The sequence below is a fragment of the Panulirus ornatus genome, chromosome 10, assembly GCF_036320965.1.
Source record: "Panulirus ornatus isolate Po-2019 chromosome 10, ASM3632096v1, whole genome shotgun sequence".
In the NCBI taxonomy this organism is placed as follows: domain Eukaryota; kingdom Metazoa; phylum Arthropoda; class Malacostraca; order Decapoda; family Palinuridae; genus Panulirus; species Panulirus ornatus.
In genome coordinates, this window is record NC_092233.1 from 4,779,709 (window position 1) to 4,804,105 (window position 24,397).

The 24,397-nt window shown below is 40.5% G+C and overlaps 1 protein-coding gene across 7 annotated transcripts; it reads right to left on the minus strand.

Annotated features, from left to right (window-relative positions):
• Nucleotides 1-179: 179 nt before the first annotated feature.
• On the minus strand, nucleotides 180-14,452 carry LOC139750736 (uncharacterized). Of its 7 annotated transcripts, none has more exons than XM_071665430.1 (11): nucleotides 14,282-14,445; nucleotides 7,609-7,836; nucleotides 7,043-7,432; nucleotides 6,445-6,538; nucleotides 5,266-5,294; nucleotides 3,349-3,536; nucleotides 3,045-3,203; nucleotides 2,719-2,914; nucleotides 2,505-2,621; nucleotides 2,067-2,226; nucleotides 180-597 (listed from the first exon to the last, which is right to left on the minus strand). In XM_071665430.1, the coding sequence occupies exons 1-11, from the start codon at nucleotides 14,292-14,294 to the stop codon at nucleotides 564-566; spliced, it is 1,608 nt and encodes a 535-aa protein (XP_071521531.1). In that variant the 5' UTR covers nucleotides 14,295-14,445; the 3' UTR covers nucleotides 180-563. The 7 variants fall into 7 exon arrangements, with proteins under 7 accessions (XP_071521531.1, XP_071521535.1, XP_071521529.1 ...); XM_071665434.1 differs by having other exon boundaries at nucleotides 7,043-7,198; nucleotides 7,609-7,854; XM_071665428.1 differs by having other exon boundaries at nucleotides 2,505-2,612; nucleotides 7,609-7,854.
• Nucleotides 14,453-24,397: the final 9,945 nt, after the last annotated feature.

Sequence of the window (24,397 nt, forward strand, 5' to 3'; positions counted from 1 at the left end):
TCCATGTGACCAAGCCATTTCAAACACCCTCTTCTGCTCTCTCAACCACACTCTATCATTGAAAAACCTTAAGAAATCCCTTTGTTTACCAATATCCTCAACTTCTAAAGACTGCGGGTATGCTAAAGTTTATTGCACAGTGGCATTTAATAAACCAAAAAAGGGAAATAAAAAGTTAATTCACATTGTATTTTTATTGATACATTAAGGAAAACTTCAAGGAGAATCCACCATTAACATGAAATCCTAAAAAATATTGTCACTTTCACCTCAATCACTCTGCTTCAAATAGAATTGCCTATTCCAATGCCACATTAACAGTATCTACACACACACTGCATCTTAACACTATACCTTTGATTTTGTACCTTCAACTGTAGATACCCATAGGTAGTATAATTTAATATGCCATTCACACAGTCTTCAGTTTACGAAAAGTGCATTAATATTAACCTTTCTTTCCAGGTTTGTTTTGCAGTATTTAAATCTCCAAGGAACTAATTTCAATATAATTTTCTAGAGGATAGGCCATTTCACACACTGCACTGGACATTGATCCATACTTAGTAAGGTCGAGATCTTCCTGGGCCACGATCACTGCAAAAGAAAATAGTCAAAAGATAATACATCAATACTGATTTATCTTGATTGCAGACTGATTTGATTCTCAAAGGAAATTTGTATAAATTAATGAAATTGATCCTTTGGGGGAGAAAAAGTTATACAGATATAGCAAAGGAGAGGGCACCTGACACTTCCCTCTGCAATCAATACTAGGAGATACCCCCAAGAATTAGCTGATCATACAAGCCATCTAATGGAAACTCATGACTGTGTTGCAGGGGTTGAGGGTGCATTTCATATGGGCCCCTCTCCACTGTGACATTAACAGGAATGAGGATGCCAACAGGCTCATGGCATGTGGAGCAGCAAAAGATGAGATCCTCTACTGGTTGTTGTGCCCAATCTCACAGCTAAAGAATCTGATCAGAAAGAGGGAGACCCGCAACTACTTGATGTCCTTCGAAGCCAGAAGGATGATATGTACCTCCATTAAAAGTTATCCAAATCTCACTGGCAGTGTTCCTCCAGACTATACAAAGTACTAAATGCACAAGAGATTAGTGCAAACCTCATTCTCCATACTTCTAGGGTGCAGATACCTCTGGGAGGTGATTCACAGACTGAACAGTGATAACCTACACAGTGCCAGTGAGGGATAAGAAAATACAGTGGTAAAGTGATCAATACCAGTTGCAGATTGTGCAAAGTGCAAGACCACACTCTTGTTCATTATGTTTTGCAGTGTCCATAAACTGAAAAGCACAGGGTTTGTATTCCTAAGGGTTTCAAACCTCTTATATTTTGCAAAATAGACGTTATTAGGACTAAGACAGAGTTCCCTCTGTTTCTCTGACCATGATAGTAACCCATAGTAACCCAGCGTCAGTAAAGATATAAAGAATTTTTGAAAGAGTGGTACAGCGATCAATAACAGTTGCATGCAGTGTGCTCATATCATACATAGGGCAAAAAAAAATAAAATAAGGTTAAATATGGTCACCGCACCTAAGAAGCACAAACAGCTAACACAGGTGGTCTAACAGACAGCAGCAATGATGGCAAAAGATTTTAAGAAAGCCAATTTATAAGGAAAACCTAGAGGTTTTAAATTCGCCCATCTTGGAAGAGGAAAGTGAGAGGGATGACCTTCAGTTTTTAAACATATCTAAGAATAGACATGATATAGGGACTGAACTGAGAACACAACATGAAATGAAGCTGGAAAATTGTTAAAATGATGCATGGAAGTAACTTCATACTACAAGGATGTTGAAGGAAGGGAATAAACTGAAGGAAGGCATATTCAATGACAACATATATTTAAAGGGTTGTAAAAGTAGGAAACATCCCTTTACAATACACATATGTAATAAGGGAAAATAGCAAACAAACAAAAAAGTTTGAGAAACTGCATAAAAAAACTGTTGAGCATAAATGATTAAGTTAATACATCCTACTACTCAGGTTCCCCCAACTGGTTTTAAAATACAAATTATACAAACCCCTTCATTGGGCCACCTCCATCACGATCTCCGTAGCCACCACGGCCTCTGAAACCACCCCTTCCCCCACGATCACCACCACGTCCTCTAAATCCTCCACGGTCTCCACGACCACGGAAGCCACCTCTGAATCCCCCACCACCACCACCACCGCCACCATCTGAAATAATGAAGTTCTTTGTATCACCACTCTGAAAAGCAACATCTTATTCCATAAACAAACCTTCAAGTATATAAAATCATGATGGGGTACAGGCATGTATCAACTTAAATCATAATTCAAGAAAAATACACTGGCCCCAACTAAAAACAATAACATCAAGGCCATTGTCTGGTAGTAGTACTTCACTGCAATACTTTGTACACAGCGAGTGCTTCAAGGCAACACCTTATAAATGGACATTTTCATGCAACATAAAACAAAAGCCGAAGACTAACCACTATCACCGCCTGCTCCAGCAGGCTTTGGTTCATTGCAACGATTACAGTTATTACGCCAGGCAAAGTTGTTGTTGCCACAGCTTGGCACGGGACATCTCCAATCCCCTGCTCGCCCTAGTTAAAAAGGAAATGGTTACAAAAATACAAAAAAGTATTATAACTAATCCCATTGTAAAAATCATTTAAGACTTAACTGGATACCACAACATACCTCTACCACCGCTTGGGGGACCATCATGGCCATCCCGGTCTCCACCACCACGTCCAGGGGGGCCACCACGGCGATCAAAACCCCTATCACCTCCACCACGGCCTCGACTGCCACCACCACCTCGGTCACCACTATCACCACCAAAACCTCCTCGCCCACGCTCATAACTGCTTTTTGGCCTTTCTGCTAATTGAACCTGATGAAATGCGAAAAAGATGCTGAACCTATGTAACCCTACGTAACATGCTATACATCCAACACATTTGTGATTGTTAAATTAATTGGCGTTTGTAAAATACAACAATGAACAACTAAAACATTCATACCTTGATATTGCGACCCAAAAATGGTTTTCCATCAAACCACTGTATTGCTGACTTCGCAGTAAAGGGATCATCAAACGTGACTGTGCATTCTCCCTTCATGCGTCCAGTAGCTTTATCCTTGTACATCCATATCTTAGGGCGTTGTGTCTTCTTATCAATCTAAAATATCAACATGTATCATTGAAAATGTAAAATCATATACCTTTTAACATTACATAACTGAACACTATAAATTCATTACTTTTGCATTAATGCAATAATCCATTACACCTGTATTACTTATTTTTTTCATGCTTTATCTCACCTTAATGACTCCAATTGAACCAAAGTGATCTTTGATGTTATCTTCAGTTGCATTTGGAGGCATGCCCGAGACAAAAATTGTGTCCTCTTGCATCACTAAATCTGAAGAATCTCCACGAAAGCGATCGCTGCTGCCTCCACGGTTGTCATTGTCAAAGCGGCTCCCCCCGTAGTTCCCACTGCTATCTTCTGCACATCGACATATAAAAGAATTAGTTCACCATATTAAACTTTGAAAAATATTGGAATGAGTTCATGCTGGTCAATTTATTCAGAATGGGTACTTGAACACGTAGTCTCCATCCAAATATCAATAAATCTTGCCATGAAAAAGTAAATTCTGAAGTAATATTGACAAACATGCACCATCCATTTCTAAAGAAAAACTGGCATACAGATCAAATGCAAAATTCATGGAAACTAACTGTCTGCAAGTGCAAATGAGCAGTATCTATATTTATATACCTAATTATAGCTTGTGTTATCCAAAGTAATATGCAAAGTAAAGCAGAGTTACTTATTGCTACTGATTACCAAGTGTCACTGCCCACCTAGAAGGGTTCTTCTGCTTCTGGAAATATTCATGAACTAAACCCCTGTACACACACTGACAACAGGTATTTGCTTCAATACACCGAAAAACTTAACGCATACCTGTAGGTGTACGACAAGCACCACACAAGTTTGTATTCATAGCCATATTTAATCGGGATGTATCTTCATTCCCTCCCTATTTTTGCTCACACCATTAACAACAACCATTAAAAAACCATCTTAATAAAGCTTACTGCTATGGCATTGTGCTTTCACAACCTTCCCATTTTTTAAACACTTGAGCAAATACTCTTTATCTGGCACAACTTACTCATATTCAATACCATTCATCACAGACGACACCCAATATTACCTATGGATAGTATCCATTAATGGGCACTAATGTTATTAATCTGCTCAAAAACCAAAATTATATGTTAAGGATTAGCAGACTATACATACCAACAGTTTTTAACCTTCAAAACCGAAATCAAAATATGAAAATGAGATGAAATGCTTCACACCAAGAACTGACCCATTTATAAATTCAGAACACTGTCGATTGATTTACCTTAAGAATACCCCAAGATAAGCCAACCATATCATTAAAAAAAAAATATATATATATATATATAAAAAATATATATATAAATATGTATATATATATATGTGTATACCGCTTTTATATCTACACCAATAGAACTTCCCCAAATATCTTAAAGTCATACCTTTGAGTGGAACCCTTAACACATTCTTTACACACCATGAGGAGCACCATCTTAAGACCCATTTTTACCATTTTCAATGGAAGAACCCATTTTTGATGAACACAATGTCTACAACTTAAAGACTTGCTAGCTTCAGTAATACGGATTCCATTTAACTGTACCTTGGCCCTACTAACTTGGGTTCACTGTACCTTGGTCTTACTAACCTAGTACAAATGGGCTCAAAGTACCACATGATCGCAAGAAGGCATACACTGTGTATGGCCCATGGTAACAAAGTGCCTGTGTGATATCTTAACAGTACACTTGAAGAACCCTAAGAACATATATGCTTATCCTCAATATTCCAAAGGTCTTAAGTTAAGATAATATTTATATCAGTATATCCACAGTACTCAGATGCCTTCATACAATTGAGGATATGCAATGACACAGACCACACCACAGTCTTAAGTGAACCATTATTTCTTAGTCTAGTGGTTATCATGCAAATACGTGAATGCAACGGTTCTTTTTAAGATAATAGTGCATTCCTTAGGCAAAAATCACACTTGGAGCACCAAAACATGATACTGGTTTAAGGGAGATCTTCACCCAAGGTGGCCTGCATTTGCAAAACTGACAAAAAAACCACAAGCACCTGTAGGTGCTGTTACCTTTGTTATAACCTCTCCCTTGATCCCGCCTGTAAGAAGACACTTTTGAGATCGGCAGCTCTGTTGGCACGATGCTGTCAATTTGTCAAACAGTCAAACGGTCAAAACAGTCAGTCAGGTCTATGATATTTGCATGAAAACCAGAGTAACAAGCATTCCAATGCATACATGATTAATACATTCATGCAACTGTATGTCTTGTTAAACTGGAGACTGGAAGCTTGCATGATCATTCATGTGCAATTACCACATGAAGACCAAACTGTTGCCTGGCAGTATATTATCTCGACCTGAAAGTCTAATAAAGTCAAGCTTGATTTACAGGCGAGGAGACATCAAGGGAAGGTTGTTGGTGTCCTCAACAGGGTTACTCGGGTTTCTTCCTGCTACCCACTGCCTGGCCACACCACGCTGTTACTCTCATCACACAGATCACACTTTTCTCGTCTTCACTGACCTCCAATACTTAGTACACTCAATTGTGACTTTATGCCTTACACAAGAAAAATTTTCAGTATACACATTTGTATTGGAAATACCCTGCCTAAAATTTCACTGAACACATTATTTCCTTGAGAACTAATATGCATTTATACCAATGCCAAGCATCAACTTTAGTGGACTATATCTGTAACACCATTTATCAAAGCAACTTTTACGATCCAACTTTATACTCTTACTATATACTCCACAAATACCATTTCTGGGCACTAATTTTCACATTTATATCTCAATTTCATAATTATCTTCATATGTTATCAGCATAAGCACCACTTTAATTTAATACACACAATATACATATACCAACTCTTCATTTCTCGTCAGTTCCCACTCTTACATTGGGATACCAATAACCTGTCAGGAAAACTAAAAATATATTAAGTATTTATAACATGTACAAACTTTTCAAAAGTTATTTGTAAACCAGATTTGCAACCCAAATTAAACAAAGTTCCACGATTTCCCTGAGTGACCAGTAACCAAATTCATCTTGACCATTTACTTCAAATACACACCATACCATTATCATGTGCAATAAAAATAGTACTCCAGTTTCATTCCTGACAAGATTTCACAGTGCAACCATCTTCTTTATGCCTCAGTTGAACTGAATTCTATTAACAAAACTATAAAGACTTATCAACACCCTCTAAGTGGCCTAGTTGTGGTTCAACTTACCTATTAGTGGGGGCCGAGAGCTGGTTGTTGGGATGCCCGTACATGCCACCAAACCCTGGAGGGGCAGACTGGGGGGGAGCCATGCCTAGACCACCTTGAAAAGTTCAGCAGTCAGCATTAGTACACACAATAATGCTGGCCCACAACCTCAGGGCTCAACCTTTTGAGTGTCACTAGCAACTTCTCAACAGCCTCACTGACAAGAGTCCAAAACCAAACAATGCTACAGCTGCATGGATGGACAGATTGTACCATTTATATTAAAATTTATTAGTCATAATACAATCTTCCAAACAATGAACAATGCAAGAATTCTAATGATGTATTGCCTTACTTGTAAGGCACACATGTAACATGTGAATGGCAGCAAATTAACTAGACACAGTATTTTTTTTTTAAATCAAAATATCACTGATGGCAATACCAATTCAAATGTTCCATGTGCTCAACTGTGTTTACCAATGATGAATTCTGTCAACTGAAAGGAATGAATATCAACCATTTACTAAATGTCCACAATGATGTCAGTCAGTAATCAGTCTAGTCAGTGCCAATTCCTGAAAAATAGAGAGAGAGAGACAAAAGAAACACAACTTACTGTTGTATCCACCACCCTGACCACCATAATTTCCATTAGATGGTGGTGGTGGTGCACCATAGTTTGGGCCTTGAGGCCCCCCATAACTTCCTGATGGTGGACCCCCATAGCTTCCCTGTGGTGGTGGTGGTGGTGGTGGTGGGCCTCCATAGTTTCCTTGGGGTGGAAGGGTTGAGTAGTTAGTACTAGGCTGACTACCATAGGTATTGCCTTGCTGGCCACCATAGGTGCTGGTTGGTGGCTGGCCATAGCTCCCTGACTGGTAGTTACTATTCTGTTCATACCCTTGTGACTGTCCACCATAACTGCTGTATCCTCCAGTACCTGCCGCTGGTTGAACTGGTGGCTGCGTTTGCTGCTGCATCCCATACCCACTGTATGTGCTCCCACCTGGCAGTAGTAGCTTAACCTCAGTCACTTTACTCCTACTTCATGAAGACCAATTATTCTTTGTGTTCATTAAGTATTGTGCACCTGTGTAACTGAAGTCACACAGCCATGATGTAATAAGCATGTTCTGAAACGAATAGGAATGCATGGGACTTCAGTCCGTACAAGTTACTCACCTTGGGGAGGAGGGGCACCATAGGAAGGAGGTGCAGCATAAGGAGTCTGGCTTTGTGAGTAGCCCTGAGGTGGTGGTGCTGAATATCCACCATATTGTGGCTGTGTGTAAGTGGAAGCTGGAGGGGGAGCAGCTGTAGCATTGCTGTAACCCCCATAGCTACCAGCAGCACCACCACTGCTACCACCGCTACCACCTCCACTTGTGTAGCCTCCACTATAATTATATTCTGGAAGATCAGTTGTTTCTGTCAGGGTTTCAAAAGGATAATAAAAAAAATAAAGGATCTGAAAAACCATTTTATAAATTCAATCTATAGTCAATAATAGCAGTTAATAAATTAATGCTAAAAATATAGCCAAACTGTAATTGATCATATCTCATTCAATATTTTATACTGGTTGAAGACCACTGAGGATATCAACAAATATTTTCATTACAAATGTGTTACCATTCAAATATTATAGTCAAGATATCTCAAGTGAAAATCATGATTTCTTTTAAATTTTAAAGATTCAGAAGAATTATTAGAGCTGGCTGCTTGTATGCCCCCACCATGAGCTAGCCCACGCAATACTAGGCAAGCCGCTGCATCACACGATTACTGTGTAGTCACTGGCAACTCAAAGGCGAGCCGTTTTGACAAGTTTCTTTCCCTATACATTAAAGCTTTGGAAGCCTCTACCTTCTCATGTCTTTAGCAATAACTATGACCAGACACATTTTAAGACAAGTTTTTCTTTTCCTCCAAAATTTATAAACACTTTCCCTTTCATAATCCCCTCAATATTTCAATAACGCTCAGCCTTGATGTGGACTTTAGTCCATGAATGGAGCCAACAATGTAAATAAGAAAATGTTCAAATATAATTTCAATACATTTTAGGCATGTTGGTATGTTCTATGCATTCTTAAATTCCATGTGAATGATGCAATGTTTCATTACAAGAATCTTATTTAATTCTGTGTGAATAATGCAATTTCAACAGTTTGCCCTCTTCTGAGAACACATAAAAGCCCTCAAAGCAAAATGCTAAGGTGCCACAGAACAATCAAGCAGCTTACATGAAATTATTAGCAGCAATAACCCGCTTCTAATTCCAAAACTCAAGACAAGCACAGGTTCTCACTACAATCTCCTATCAGCATTGTGTAATCAGCAAAGAGATGGCTAATCTCCTTACATTTAAATCCCTCAACACCCAATCCATAAATAGGTTAAACAGCCATGGTGACATCACACAACCCTGTAGCAGACCCACCTTCACTTTGGACCAATTACCCTTGTCTCAATCTAAGTGAATACAAGCCTTACTTTCTCAATAAAAATTCCTCTGCTTCTTCTGGTTTTCCTCCCAAATCATATATTCGAAATGCCTTCTACAACATTCATATTCTTTCAATAAATTCATATATGTCACAATCCTGGCAATGCACTGCGATTCCCAATAATCCCAATCAGAAGTTTTGTGATATCTACCACCCTCTGAATCACCACTCTTCCCTACAACTTACCAGGTACACCCAACAAACCTGTACCTGTGAAATTAAATGAATTTTGTCCCCCTTGCCTTCATACAATGGCACTTTATCTGCATTCTGTCAATCCTTAGACACCTCAACATGATCTTGAATGCAATGAAAACACAAAAGTAACCAATCAACATAAACACACTTTCTTAAATTCCACTGTAATACCATACACATATATGTACTGAAACATTTATATGTACAGTAACTAAAATAACTGAGCATGTGAGGGTTGATATGCTCCAAAATTTTACGCTACTACCGGCATATCCCCCTGTCCTCGTCCACCCCATCCAGTATCCATCACAGAAGTGAGTTGCCACATCGAAATACTTTTTCGATTATACATATGATTACTGTCAAACTACAGGAGGACAGTTGTTACCGCTCCTAATAAATGGCTAACATAGTAATGTGTTTCCATTTCTAAAAGAGGAAACAGGAGTCAAGCAGAAAGTGCTCATCCTCCTTGAAGGCTCAGATTGGGGTGTCTGAAAGTGTGTGGATGTAACCATGATAAGAAAGGAGAGATAAGTAGTATGTTTGAGGAAGGAAATCTGGATGTTCTGGCTCTGAGTGAAAAACAAAGCTCAAGAGTAAAGGGAAGAATAGTTTGGAAAAGTCTTGGGAGTGAAGTCAGGGGTTGGTGAAAGGGCAAGAGCAAAGGAAGGAGTAGCACTACTGAAGCAGGAGTTGTGGAAGTGTGTGAAAGAGTGTAAGTAAATTATAGATTGGTGAGGGTAAAACTGAAAGAGGATGGAGAGAGATGGGTGATTACTGGTGCCTATGCACCTGGTAATGAGAAGAAATATCATAAAAGGCAAGCATTTTGGGAGCAGCTGAGTGAGTGTGTCAGCCACCAGCTTTGATGCACGAGACCGGATATCAATGATGGGCGATTTAAGTGCGAAGATGAGTAATGTAGCAGCTGAAGGTATAATTGGTGTACAATGGGTATTCAGTGTTGTGAATGGAAATGGTGAAGAGCTTGTGGATTTGTGTTGAAAAAGACTGGTGATTGGGAATGCATGGTTTAAAAAGAGATATACATAACTTTATGTATGCGAGTAGGAGAGATGGTCAAACGGCATTATTAGATTACATGTTGAGAGAAATGTAAAATAGACTTCTGAAAGGCGTGTAAGAGAATTTTGGATGTTAACATGCTGAGAGTGGCAGCTGGAGGGATGTCTGATCACTTGTGGAGGTGAAGGTGAAACTTTGTAGAGGTTTTCAAAAAAGAAGAGAATTTTGGGGAGATGAGTGGTGAGAGTAGGTCAGCTTGAAAAGGAGACTTGTGTATGGAGGTACCAGGAGAGGAGTATAGATTGGCAAAAGGTGAGACAATGACAAGAGGGGGAGTGGGTGAGGAATGGAATGCATTTAGGGAAGCAGTGATGGCATGTGCAAAAGATGCATGTGGCATAAAAAAGGTGGGAAGATTAGAATAGGCAGTGTGGTGGGATGAAGGTTAGTGAAAGAGAAAAGGGAGGTGTTTGGGCAATACTTAAGAAGGAGTGCAAATGACTGGGAGATGTAGAAAAGAAAGCAGCAGGTCAAGAGGGAAAGTAAACAGGTTGAAAATGAGGGCAAATGAGAGTTGGGGCGAGAGAGTACCATTAATCTTTAGAGATAAAAAGTTTTTTTGAAAGGAGGTAAATAATGTGCATAAAACAAGAGAACAGATGGGAACATCACTGAAGGGGGAAAGGGGAAAGCGATAACAGGTAGTGATGAAGTGAGGAGATTAGCGAGTATTTTGAAGGTCAACTCAATGTGTTTGATGATAAGAGTGGCAGATGTAGGGTGTTTTAGTCGGAAGGTGTGCAAAATGAGAGTCAGGGAATGGTTTGGTTAGGAGAGATGAGGTGAAAGAAAGCCTTGCAGATGAAAAATAGAAAGGCAGCAGGATTGGATGGTATTACAAATGCATTTAACAAAAAAGGAGGTGACTGTGTTGTTGATTATTGGTAAGGATATCTTTTTTTATTTTTTTTATTATACTTTGTCGCTGTCTCCCGCGTTTGCGAGGTAGCGCAAGGAAACAGACGAAAGAAATGGCCCAACCCCCCCCCCCCATACACATGTATGTTTGAAGGAATAGTGGTTCCAACAATGCTGTATGGTTGCGAGGCGTGGGCTATGGATGGAGTTGTGCGCAGGAGGATGGATGTGCTGGAAATGAGGTGTTTGAGGACAATGTGTGGTGTGGGGTGGTTTGATCGAGTAAGTAACGTAAGGGTAAGAGAGATGTGTGGAAATAAAAAGAGCGTGGTTGAGAGAGCAGAACAGGGTGTTTTGAAATGGTTTGGGCACATGGAGAGAATGAGTGAGGAAAGATTGACCAAGAGGATATATGTGTCGGAGGTGGAGGGAACGAGGAGAAGAGGGAGACCAAATTGGAGGTGGAAGGACGGAGTGAAAAGGATTTTGTGTGATCGGGGCCTAAACATGCAGGAGGGTGAAAGGAGGGCAAGGAATAGAGTGAATTGGATCGATGTGGTATACCGGGGTTGACGTGCTGTCAGTGGATTGAATCAAGGCATGTGAAGCGTCCGGGGTAAACCATGGAAAGCTGTGTAGGTATGTATATTTGCGTGTGTGGACGTGTGTATGTACTTGTGTATGGGGGGGGGGGTTGGGCCATTTCTTTCGTCTGTTTCCTTGCGCTACCTCGCAAACGCGGGAGACAGCGACAAAGTATAAAAAAAAAAAAAAAAAAAATATATATATATATATATATATATATATATATATATATATATATATATATATTGTTGTTGATTATTGGTAGGGATATTCAATGTATGAATGGATCATGGTGAAGTGCCTGAGGACTGGCAGATCTATAGTGCCATTGTAGAGGAATAAGTTTGAGTTTTCCTGGAAAATTGTATGGGAGGGTACTGAATGAGTCAAGGCATGTACAGCACATCAGATGGGGGGTGCAGCGTGGTTTCAGAAGTGGTAGAGAATGTGTGGATCAGGTGTCTGCTTTAAAGAACGTGTGAGAAATACAGATGGATCTGCATGAAGCATAAATGGATCTGAAGAAGGTATATGATAGGGTTGATGCTTTGTGGAAGGTCTTAAAGAGTATATGGTGTGGGAGGTAAGCTGCTGGAAGCAGAAGTTTTCATTAAGGGTGTAAGACATGTGTAGAGTAGGAAGAAATGAGAGTGACTGGTTCCAAGTGAAGGAAAGTCTGTGGCAGGGGTGTATAAAGTTCCCAAGGTCATTTAATTTGTTCATGGATAGGGTGGTTAGGCAGGTAAATGCGAGTTTTGAAAAGGGGTGAGTACACAGTCTGTTGGGGATGACAGGGTCTGGGAAGCATGTCAGTTGGCCACCAATGATACAGCACTGGTGGCGAATTTAAGGGAGAAACTGCTGAGGTTGGCGAGTGATTTTAAAAAAGTGTATGAAAGAAGAAAGTTGAGAGTAGTGTGAATAAGAGCAAGGTTATTAGGTTCAACAGGGGTGAGACAAGTTAGTTAAGAACGTAAGTGATGACACTGCAAGAGGCCTATTGGCCCATGCTAGGCAGGTCCTGAGTCTGTCCACCCTATAACCAACCGCATGAACCCATACACACATCCAAACTTCATTTAAAGCTACCTAAGGACCTAGCTACCACTACAGTACTCGGCAGCTTGTTCCATAAATCTACTACCCTATTTCCGAACCAATATTTACCCATATCCAACCTGAACCTATTTTTTTTCTGATTCAAATACATTATTTCTTGTCCTATCCAAAGCCGCCATGCTAAGAACTATATTCATGTTACCACAATTAATGCCCTTCACCCATTCAAAAACTTCAATCCATCCCCTCTAGCCCTCCTCTTAAATGAGAGTAAATTCAGTCTTTTTAACCTTTCTTCAAAGGTGAGGTTTCAAATTCTAGGGATATTTTTGTCAGTCACCTCTGTCCTCTATCACCTGAAGGATATGGAGCCCAAAACTATCACATAATCCAGATGGACTCACCAATGCAAGATAAAGTTGTAATAATATTCAATGAGTTTTATTGCTAACAGTCCTATGAAAGAACCCTAACATCCAATCAGCCTTATACACTTTAATACATTGTTGCCTGGGCTTAAGATCCTTGCTCAACAGTACCCCTAAATCTTTCGCATTCTGTTTTACCAATGGTAATATTGTCCAGTTTGTAATCTGTGTTCCTGTCTTTACCCACACAAAGTGTTGCGCATTTATCTGTCGAATTCCTTTTCCATGTACCCGCCCATACTGATAATCTAGTTTACTTTAAATTTCGTTTGGTAAACTAGATTATGTAGTCAGGTTAATTTAGTTAGGTTGTGAGACTGTATAATCACGTTAGGTTGAGTAATGCTTTCCTCAACACAGAATGAAGATGGATTCAGTTCACTGGGCACACACTACGCTCAAAGGACTTTCACAAATTACTCTGGGGTTACTAAGGACATCCCTGCCAATCTGATTTTCCCGATGTCGTACCGCAATTTTTCTTATACAATAAACATCCAGTGGTATGTGGTTTGACCCTACAATTTCTCCGTTTCAATATTCTGCCCAATATGTAGGGGGGGGGGGATACTTAATATACCGAGAATAAGTGTTACAACTATACTGACTACCCACACTGTACCAACACTACAATATGTTAAATACATTCGCTAAAATCGACGATATTCAAAATGTGTCTGCTTCCTGATAAATTTCTTTATTTTGCCGATTAGACCGCTTCACTTTTTCCAATATAATTCTTCTATTGACCAATGTCTGCATAATACCCACTTAATGTTTTATATCAAATTTATGTTTTCAACAGAAAAAAAATCCCAAAAGAATCTACTTCTGAACAAAAGAAAAACCCATGAAAAAACGCGTGATCACGTGCCGCACCCCATACTTCCCGCCGAAAATACATTGAGGGTACTTTATACAATAGTAAGCAAATCGAGCATATACACCTACAAAAAGAGTCTATGGAGCGTATCTAATGGAGCTAGCAAGGCAATTCTTAAGGTTTTACGCAAAAATTCCATATAAAATATTTCCAAGGCACAAAATGGCTACCACTTCCCTTAGGAACGCGGTCACATTCCGGCTGATAAAACAAACACATTAAACACTAATAATCACTTTACTTACGTGTATCAGCCATGGCTGAAGTTTGTGGTGGTTAAATAATTAAAATAAACTGATCCTGGGCGTTTGAGAAAGCGGGTACACACAAAAATATCCAAAATTCCAGAGCGTCGTTCTTCCCCGCTCACTATGATGTTGCTTCATCTGGCGACGCCGACGCTGATTGGCTTAGTCGCTGTCGCCTCTGATTGGCCGAGCTGTGGCGCCGCCGCGCTGCACACGACCCTCTGCTAAGGACCACGTTGATAATATTTCCTTTTCTCGTCATCATCTCTCTCTTATTTGATTATGAAAATACTCAACAAAAGATAATATTGAAGTGAACAATCTATGGATATTTTTCCAAATATACAAGCAGAGAATCTGACAAAAATTATTTACCAGGCCTTAATACCGTGTGTTTCAAGTGATTCCAATTTCGAAGTTCATTTGTGTTTTAATTATGTTTTACAGTTTTACCTGCTTATTTTGTAATAAATGTGATTTTCTTGAGGATATGTAAACTCTTGCAACTGTATACATGCTGAGTTCTCCATTCATTCCAGCTTCGCAAGCATATCATGGTACTCTAATTTAAGATGCACAAAAATAATGCGTACCCCATTTTACAACCCTCTTTATTAATCTAGCTGACTCTGATGGCATCAATGTAAAATTATATTACGTACGAGGGAAAGAGATTAATTATGACAAGTCGTTTTCCATCTCATATATATCTGACAATGGCCGTTAGTCCTATTTAACATGTGGCCATATATCCAGCGTAGGTTAACGTACCACGTCAAGGCCTCCCGGTTCAGGTTGCAGCAGAATGCTGAGTGTTTGGCAGGGTGGAACAATATTACGTTCCCCCGCGTGCCGCTAAATGTCAACAATATAGAAAAATAAAACTGTTTAAGGGCACAGATCATACATTATATTAACATGCTTTTTTTCTATTGACACCATCGGTCAGGTAGCGGATCAGGCATAGCAAAATAGTAACTGTATCCAGAGAGTCATACTTTTTCTGTACTTCCCAGTTCCTATTTATCCTCAAACAAGCCCCCCCCCCCCACACACACACAAAAACCACACCCACAAATCCTCCAAAACTCTTACTTTCCCAAACCCCAGTCAACGCTAAGAAAGAATGACTTCCAACATTAGCCACATGTCAAGGGAAAATTTTCAATAACTCAAAAAGGATGATCAAACGCACACATACATCTTTCATGTCAGAGGTTAAATTTACGTTATAATGAGTGTTGTCTTTAACAAATGGATGATGAAAACCATAAGGACAGAATGTTGATGCACCCCAGCTTAATGACACCAGATATTCCAGTTAAAACTCTACGGGTATAGTTACAACAAACTACAATGGGACCTTAGACCAGAAAGTTGGTCTGATATATGGCTGATAAAGTCCACCCGAGCAAATGTAATGAGGATGGGTCTAAGTAGGATATGTTATGAATATTATTTAGGGGAAAATAAGCAGCAAGAATCTGTGTACCACAGGGACTTAGGGGGAATCAACATCGTCCCTAACTTGTTGCCAGTTTCCTTGCCAATATTTGAGACGCACTCAAGTTCAAGTCTATCTTGATATTCAGCTAGTTGTTCTCATTATACACGTGGCCTAAATCAGAATGCATATGTTTTTTTCATGTAACCCCAATTAAGGAAGTGCAAAAAGCTAACAGAGAAGGACCAGAGGAGAGCAACAAAGTTGAAACCGGAAATAAGAGACCTGAGTTACAGGGAAAAGCTAAGGACCTTAACTTTAACCTAAGTAGATGTTAGAAGGGTGGAGGATGACCTGGTGACAACCTTTAAAAAATAATCGAATTATGTATGAATAAAACAACCTGAGGTCATAGCCTGAAGTTATGCCAGAAACTTGTAAGAAAAGATGTTAAGTGCTTTTAAAAGAGTGATGGATGAACTCTGAAACACATGAATGCATGATAAATGGGGACAGCATATAAAAATTTAAAAAGTTGCATGATAGCATTGAATATTAAAGTGATGCAGCCTCGTGAGAATGAAATTCCCTACCCATACAATTCAGATAGCTCATTACAAAAATGGTACAGGAAACTATAAGAAATTATCATAAATGACGGCTCAGATGCATCCACTTTATTTTCTCCTCGATACTTCAATATTTCAGCCATAACCCCATCCACACAGGGTGCTTTTCCTACCTTCAACCTCATTATTGCCCTTTCCACCTCTGTCTTGCCATAGGCCCCTTCACTTGTATCAATTTCCTTCCATCCTCCATAACCATGCATGTAACAACCGGTGCCTCACCTATGATATTCATCAGTTCTCTAAATTACTCTTTCCATCTACCTTTCATTTCCTTTTGATTCAGCAACTTCCCTTTCATACTTCTCAAATTAACATTTCCACTTTAATCATTCACCTTTTTCCTTTTTCACTTCCTTCCCGTACAATATCTTAGTTTCCCTAAACTTCTCATTCAACTTTCTTCAAAAAATTTCAGTTACTCTTTCTCTGTTTTCCTGTATCAGCTTCTTAACTTTCCACTTACATAGTCTATATTCTTCCCCACTCCTTTGCTGAACTTCCTCTTTTATCCTACTACTAATTCTACAACCTTCAACAGTCTTTCTCTAAACATTTCAAGTACCTCATTCATAAATAACCATCCCTACCTTTTCTACTCTTTCATATAAATTTTCTGGCACCCTTCTTGTACACCACCTCGCATTCTTTCTGATTTATCTTCTCGCTTGCCAACACTTTTACCTCTCCGCTCTTCCTTGTGCCATACCTTCACTTCTCCCTCATCCTCACTTTCACAAGAACTGCACGATGATCAAAATCTAAGAATCCTCCAGCACAACCTTTCTCGACTTTTCATCTACTGCTGCATAGTCAATCAATGTCTTCCGTTCTTTTCCCTCATTTCTCACACATGTATTACCATGGATCATCTTGTGCTGAAAAAATGGTGTTTGCAAGGAAAAACCAGGAAACAAACGAAGAGAGACCCATCCACTCATATATACATATATGTACATACACATTAATATCAACAAATACACACATCCATACACATTTTTTTTATTCTTTATTATACTTAGTCGCTGTCTCCCGTGTTTGCGAGGTAACACAAGGAAACAGATGAAAGATTGGCCCAATCGACCTACATACATATGTATATACATAAAAGCCCACACATGCACATATACATACCTATAAATTTCAATGTATTCATACATATACATATATACACATGTACATATTCATACTTGCTGCCTTCATCCATTCCTGTCGCCATCCCACCACATGAAATAGCACTACCCTCCCCGCGCACACATGTGAAGTAGCACTGTATATTTACTAGCAATTCACTCTATTCCTTGCATGCCTTTCACCCTCCTGTATGTTCAGGCCCTGATCGCTCAAAATCTTTTTCACTCCATCCTTCCACCTCCAATTTGGTCTCCCACTTCTCCTCGTTCCCTCCACCTCTGACACATATATTTTCTTTGTCAATCTTTCCTCACTCATTCTCTCCATGTGACTAAACCATCAATACACCCTCTTCTGCTCTCTTAACCACACATATTATTACCACACATCTCTCTTACCCTTTCAGTACCTACTCGATCAAACCACCTCACACCACATTTGTCCTCAAATACTTCATTTCCAACACACCAGCCCTCCTCCACACAACCCTATCTATAGCCCATTTTTGCTCTCTGAGATAACTTTCTTGCCTTCCACACATTCTTCAATGATCCCAGAACCTTCGCCCCCTCCCCCACCCTGTGACTCACTTCTGCTTCCATGGTTCCATCTGCTGCTAAATCCACTCCAAAATATCTAAAACAATTCACTTCCTCCATTCAAACTTACCTCCCAATTAACTTGTCCCTCAACCCTGGTAAACCTAATAACCTTGCTCTTATTCACTTTTATTCTCAGCTTTCTTCTTTCACACACTTTACCAAACTCAGTCACCATCTTCAACAGTTTCTCACCTAAATCATCCACCAGTGCTGTATCATCAATGAATAACAACTGACTCACTTCCCAAGCCCTCTCATCCCCAACAGACTGCATACTTGCCCCTCTCTCCAAAACTCTGGCATTCACCTCCCTAACAACCCCATCCATAAACAAATAAAACAACCATGGAGACATCATGCACCCCTGCCACACACCGACATTGACTGGGAACCAATCACTTTCCTCTCTTCCTACTCGTACGCATGCCTTACATCCTTGATAAAAACTTTTCACTGCTTCTAGCAATTTACCTCCCACATCACATACTCTTAATACCTTCCACAGAGCATCTCTATCAGTTCTATCATATACCTTCTCCAGATCCATAAATGCTACATACAAATCCATCTATTTTTCTAAGCCTTTCTCAAATATATTCTTTAAAGCAAACACCTGATCCACACATCCTCTACCACTTCTGAAACCACACTGCTCTTCCCCAATCTGATGCTCTGTACATGCCTTTACCCTCTTAATCAATACAATCCCATATAATTTCCCAGGAATACTCAACAAATTTATACTTTTGTAATTTGAACACTCACCTTTATCTCCTTTGCCTTTGTACAATGGCACTATGCATGCATTCCACAGATTCTCAGGCACTTCACCATGAACCATACATACACTGAATAACCTTACCAACCACTCAACAACACAGTCACCCCCTTTTTTAATAAATTCCACTGGAGTACTATCCACACTCCGCCGCCTTGCCAGCTTTCACCTTCCACAAAGCTTTCACTTCTCTATTTACCAATTCATTCTCCCTCACCCCTCTCACTTCACACACCACCTTGACCAAAACACCCTATATCTGACACTCTATCATCAATGACATTCAACAAAAATTCAAAATACTCATTCCATCTCCTTCTCACTTCACCACTACCTGTTGTTACATTCCCATTTGCCCCCTTCACCAATGTTCCCACTTGTTCTCTTGTCTTACGCACTTTATTTACCTCCTCCAAAACATCTTTTTTTATTTATATTTATTTATTTTGCTTTGTCGCTGTCTCCCGCGTTTGCGAGGTAGCGCAAGGAAACAGACGAAAGAAATGGCCCAACCCACCCCCATACACATGTATATACATACACGTCCACACACGCAAATATACATACCTATACACCTCAATGTTTTTTTGTTTTTTTTTGCTTTGTCGCTGTCTCCCGCGTTTGCGAGGTAGCGCAAGGAAACAGACGAAAGAAATGGCCCAACTCACCCCCATACACATGTATATACATACGTCCACACACGCAAATATACATACCTACACAGCTTTCCATGATTTACCCCAGACGCTTCACATGCCCTGATTCAATCCACTGACAGCACGTCAACCCCGGTATACCACATCGATCCAATTCACTCTATTCCTTGCCCTCCTTTCACCCTCCTGCATGTTCAGGCCCCGATCACACAAAATCTTTTTCACTCCATCTTTCCACCTCCAATTTGGTCTCCCACTTCTCCTCGTTCCCTCCACCTCAGACACATATATCCTCTTGGTCAATCTTTCCTCACTCATTCTCTCCATGTGCCCAAACCATTTCAAAACACCCTCTTCTGCTCTCTCAACCACGCTCTTTTTATTTCCACACATCTCTCTTACCCTTACGTTACTTACTCGATCAAACCACCTCACACCACACATTGTCCTCAAACATCTCATTTCCAGCACATCCATCCTCCTGCGCACAACTCTATCCATAGCCCACGCCTCGCAACCATACAACATTGTTGGAACCACTATTCCTTCAAACATATCCATTTTTTCTTTCCGAGATAATGTTCTCGACTTCCACACATTCTTCAAGGCTCCCAGGATTTTCACCCCCTCCCCCACCCTATGATCCACTTCTGCTTCCATGGTTCCATCCGCTGCCAGATCCACTCCCAGATATCTAAAACACTTTACTTCCTCCAGTTTTTCTCCATTCAAACTTACCTCCCAATTGACTTGACCCTCAACCCTACTGTACCTAATAACCTTGCTCTTATTCACATTTACTCTTAACTTTCTTCTTTCACACACTTTACCAAACTCAGTCACCAGCTTCTGCACTTTCTCACATGAATCAGCCGCCAGCGCTGTATCATCAGCGAACAACAACTGACTCACTTCCCAAGCTCTCTCATCCCCAACAGACTTCATACTTGCCCCTCTTTCCAAAACTCTTGCATTCACCTCCCTAACAACCCCATCCATAAACAAATTAAACAACCATGGAGACATCACACACCCCTGCCGCAAACCTACATTCACTGAGAACCAATCACTTTCCTCTCTTCCTACACGTACACATGCCTTACATCCTCGATAAAAACTTTTCACTGCTTCTAACAACTTGCCTCCCACACCATATATTCTTAATACCTTCCACAGAGCATCAATGTACACATATATATACACACACAGACACATACATATATACCCTAAAATTTAATGTCACTATCTCACCCAAACTCTCATTTGCCCTTTTTCACCTCTTGCGCCTTTCTCTTGACCTCCTGCCTCTTTCTTTTATACATCTCCCAGTCATTCCCACTACTTCCCTGCAAAAATCGTCCAAACGCCTCTCTCTTCTCTTTCACTATCAATCTTACTTCTTCATCCCACCACTCACCACCCTTTCTAATTTGCCCACCTCCCACCTTTCTCATGTCACAAGCATCTTTTGTGCAAGCCATCACTGCTTCCCTAAATACATCCCATTCCTCCTCAACTTCCCTTACGTCATTTGCTCTCACCTTTTTCGATTCTGTACTCAATCTCTCCTGGTACTTCCTCACACAAGTCTCCTTTCCAAGCTCACTTACTCTCACCTCTCTCTTCACCCCAACATTCTTTTCTTTTCTGAAAACCTCTACCAATCTTCACCTTTGCCTCCACTAAATAATGAACAGACATCCCTCCAGTTGCCCCTCTCAGCACATTAACATCTATAAGTCTCTCTTTCACGCGACTATCGATTAACACGTAATCCAATAACGCTCTCTGGCCATCTCTCCTACTTACATACGTATACTTATGTATATCTCTCTTTTTAAACCAGATATTCCCAATCACATACATACACATACACAGACATATACATATATACACATGTACATGTGCGTAAGACAAGGGAGCAAATGGGAACTTCAGTGAAGGGTGCTAATGGGGAGGTGATAACAAGTAGTGGTGATGTGAGAAGGAGATGGAGTGAGTATTTTGAAGGTTTGTTGAATGTGTTTGATGATAGAGTGGCAGATATAGGGTGTCTTGGTCGAGGTGGTGTGTAAAGTGAGAGGGTTGGGGAAAATGATTTGGTAAACAGAGAAGAGGTAGTAAAAGCTTTGCGGAAGATGAAAGCCGGCAAGTCAGCAGGTTTGGATGGTATTGCAGTGGAATTTATTAAAAAAGGGGGTGACTGTATTGTTGACTGGTTGGTAAGGTTATTTAATGTATGTATGACTCATGGTGAGGTGCCTGAGGATTGGCGGAATGTGTGCATAGTGCCATTGTACAAAGGCAAAGGGAATAAGAGTGAGTGCTCAAATTACAGAGGTATAAGTTTGTTGAGTATTCCTGGTAAATTACATGGGAGGGTATTGATTGAGAGGGTGAAGGCATGTACAGAGCATCAGATTGGGGAAGAGCAGTGTGGTTTCAGAAGTGGTAGAGGATGTGTGGATCAGGTGTTTGCTTTGAAGAATGTATGTGAGAAATACTTAGAAAAGCAAATGGATTTGTATGTAGCATTGGATCTGGAGAAGGCATATGATAGAGTTGATAGAGATGCTCTGTGGAAGGTATTAAGAATATATGGTGTGGGAGGCAAGTTGTTAGAAGCAGTGAAAAGTTTTTATCGAGGATGTAAGGCATGTGTACGTGTAGGAAGAGAGGAAAGTGATTGGTTCTCAGTGAATGTAGGTTTGCGGCAGGGGTGTGTGATGTCTCCATGGTTGTTTAATTTGTTTATGGATGGGGTTGTAAGGGAGGTAAATGCAAGAGTCCTGGAAAGAGGGGCAAGTATGAAGTCTGTTGGGGATGAGAGAGCTTGGGAAGTGAGTCAGTTGTTGTTCGCTGATGATACAGCGCTGGTGGCTGATTCATGTGAGAAACTGCAGAAGCTGGTGACTGAGTTTGGTAAAGTGTGTGGAAGAAGAAAGTTGAGAGTAAATGTGAATAAGAGCAAGGTTATTAGGTACAGTAGGGGTGAGGGTCAAGTCAATTGGGAGGTGAGTTTGAATGGAGAAAAACTGGAGGAAGTGAAGTGTTTTAGATATCTGGGAGTGGATCTGTCAGCGGATGGAACCATGGAAGCGGAAGTGGATCATAGGGTGGGGGAGGGGGCGAAAATTTTGGGAGCCTTGAAAAATGTGTGGAAGTCGAGAACATTATCTCGGAAAGCAAAAATGGGTATGTTTGAGGGAATAGTGGTTCCAACAATGTTGTATGGTTGCGAGGCGTGGGCTATGGATAGAGATGTGCGCAGGAGGATGGATGTGCTGGAAATGAGATGTTTGAGGACAATGTGTGGTGTGAGGTGGTTTGATCGAGTAAGTAACGTAAGGGTAAGAGAGAGGTGTGGAAATAAAAAGAGCGTGGTTGAGAGAGCAGAAGAGGGTGTTTTGAAATGGTTTGGGCACATGGAGAGAATGAGTGAGGAGAGATTGACCAAGAGGATATATGTGTCGGAGGTGGAGGGAACGAGGAGAAGAGGGAGACCAAATTGGAGGTGGAAAGATGGAGTGAAAAAGATTTTGTGTGATCGGGGCCTGAACATGCAGGAGGGTGAAAGGAGGGCAAGAAATAGAGTGAATTGGAGTCATGTGGTATACAGGGGTTGACGTGCTGTCAGTGGATTGAAGCAAGGCATGTGAAGCGTCTGGGGTAAACCATGGAAAGCTGTGTAGGTATGTATATTTGCGTGTGTGGACGTGTGTATGTACATGTGTATGGGGGGGGGGGGTTGGGCCATTTCTTTCGTCTGTTTCCTTGCGCTACCTCGCAAACGCGGGAGACAGCGACAAAGTATAAAAAAAAAAAAAAAAAAAAAAAAAAAAAAGTTTGTTGAGTATTCCTGGTAAATTATACGGGAGGGTATTGATTGAGAGGGTGAAGGCATGTACAGAGCATCAGATTGGGGAAGAGCAGTGTGGTTTCAGAAGTGGTAGAGGATGTGTGGATCAGGTGTTTGCTTTGAAGAATGTATGTGAGAAATACTTAGAAAAGCAAATGGATTTGTATGTAGCATGGATCTGGAGAAGGCATATGATAGAGTTGATAGAGATGCTCTGTGGAAGGTATTAAGAATATATGGTGTGGGTGGCAAGTTGTTAGAAGCAGTGAAAAGTTTTTATCGAGGATGTAAGGCATGTGTACGTGTAGGAAGAGAGGAAAGTGATTGGTTCTCAGTGAATGTAGGTTTGCGGCAGGTGTGTGTGATGTCTCCATGGTTGTTTAATTTGTTTATGAATGGGGTTGTTAGGGAGGTAAATGCAAGAGTTTTGGAAAGAGGGGCAAGTATGAAGTCTGTTGTGGATGAGAGAGCTTGGGAAGTGAGTCAGTTGTTGTTCGCTGATGATACAGCGCTGGTGGCTGATTCATGTGAGAAACTGCAGAAGCTGGTGACTGAGTTTGGTAAAGTGTGTGAAAGAAGAAAGTTAAGAGTAAATGTGAATAAGAGCAAGGTTATTAGGTACAGTAGGGTTGAGGGTCAAGTCAATTGGGAGGTAAGTTTGAATGGAGAAAAACTGGAGGAAGTAAAGTGTTTTAGATATCTGGGAGTGGATCTGGCAGCAGATGGAACCATGGAAGCGGAAGTGAATCATAGGGTGGGGGAGGGGGCGAAAATCCTGAGAGCCTTGAAGAATGTGTGGAAGTCGAGAACATTATCTCGGAAAGCAAAAATGGGTATGTTTGAAGGAATAGTGGCTCCAACAATGTTGTATGGTTGCGAGGCGTGGGCTATGGATAGAGTTGTGCGCAGGAGGGTGGATGTGCTGGAAATGAGATGTTTGAGGACAATGTGTGGTGTGAGGTGGTTTGATCGAGTAAGTAATGTAAGGGTAAGAGAGATGTGTAGAAATAA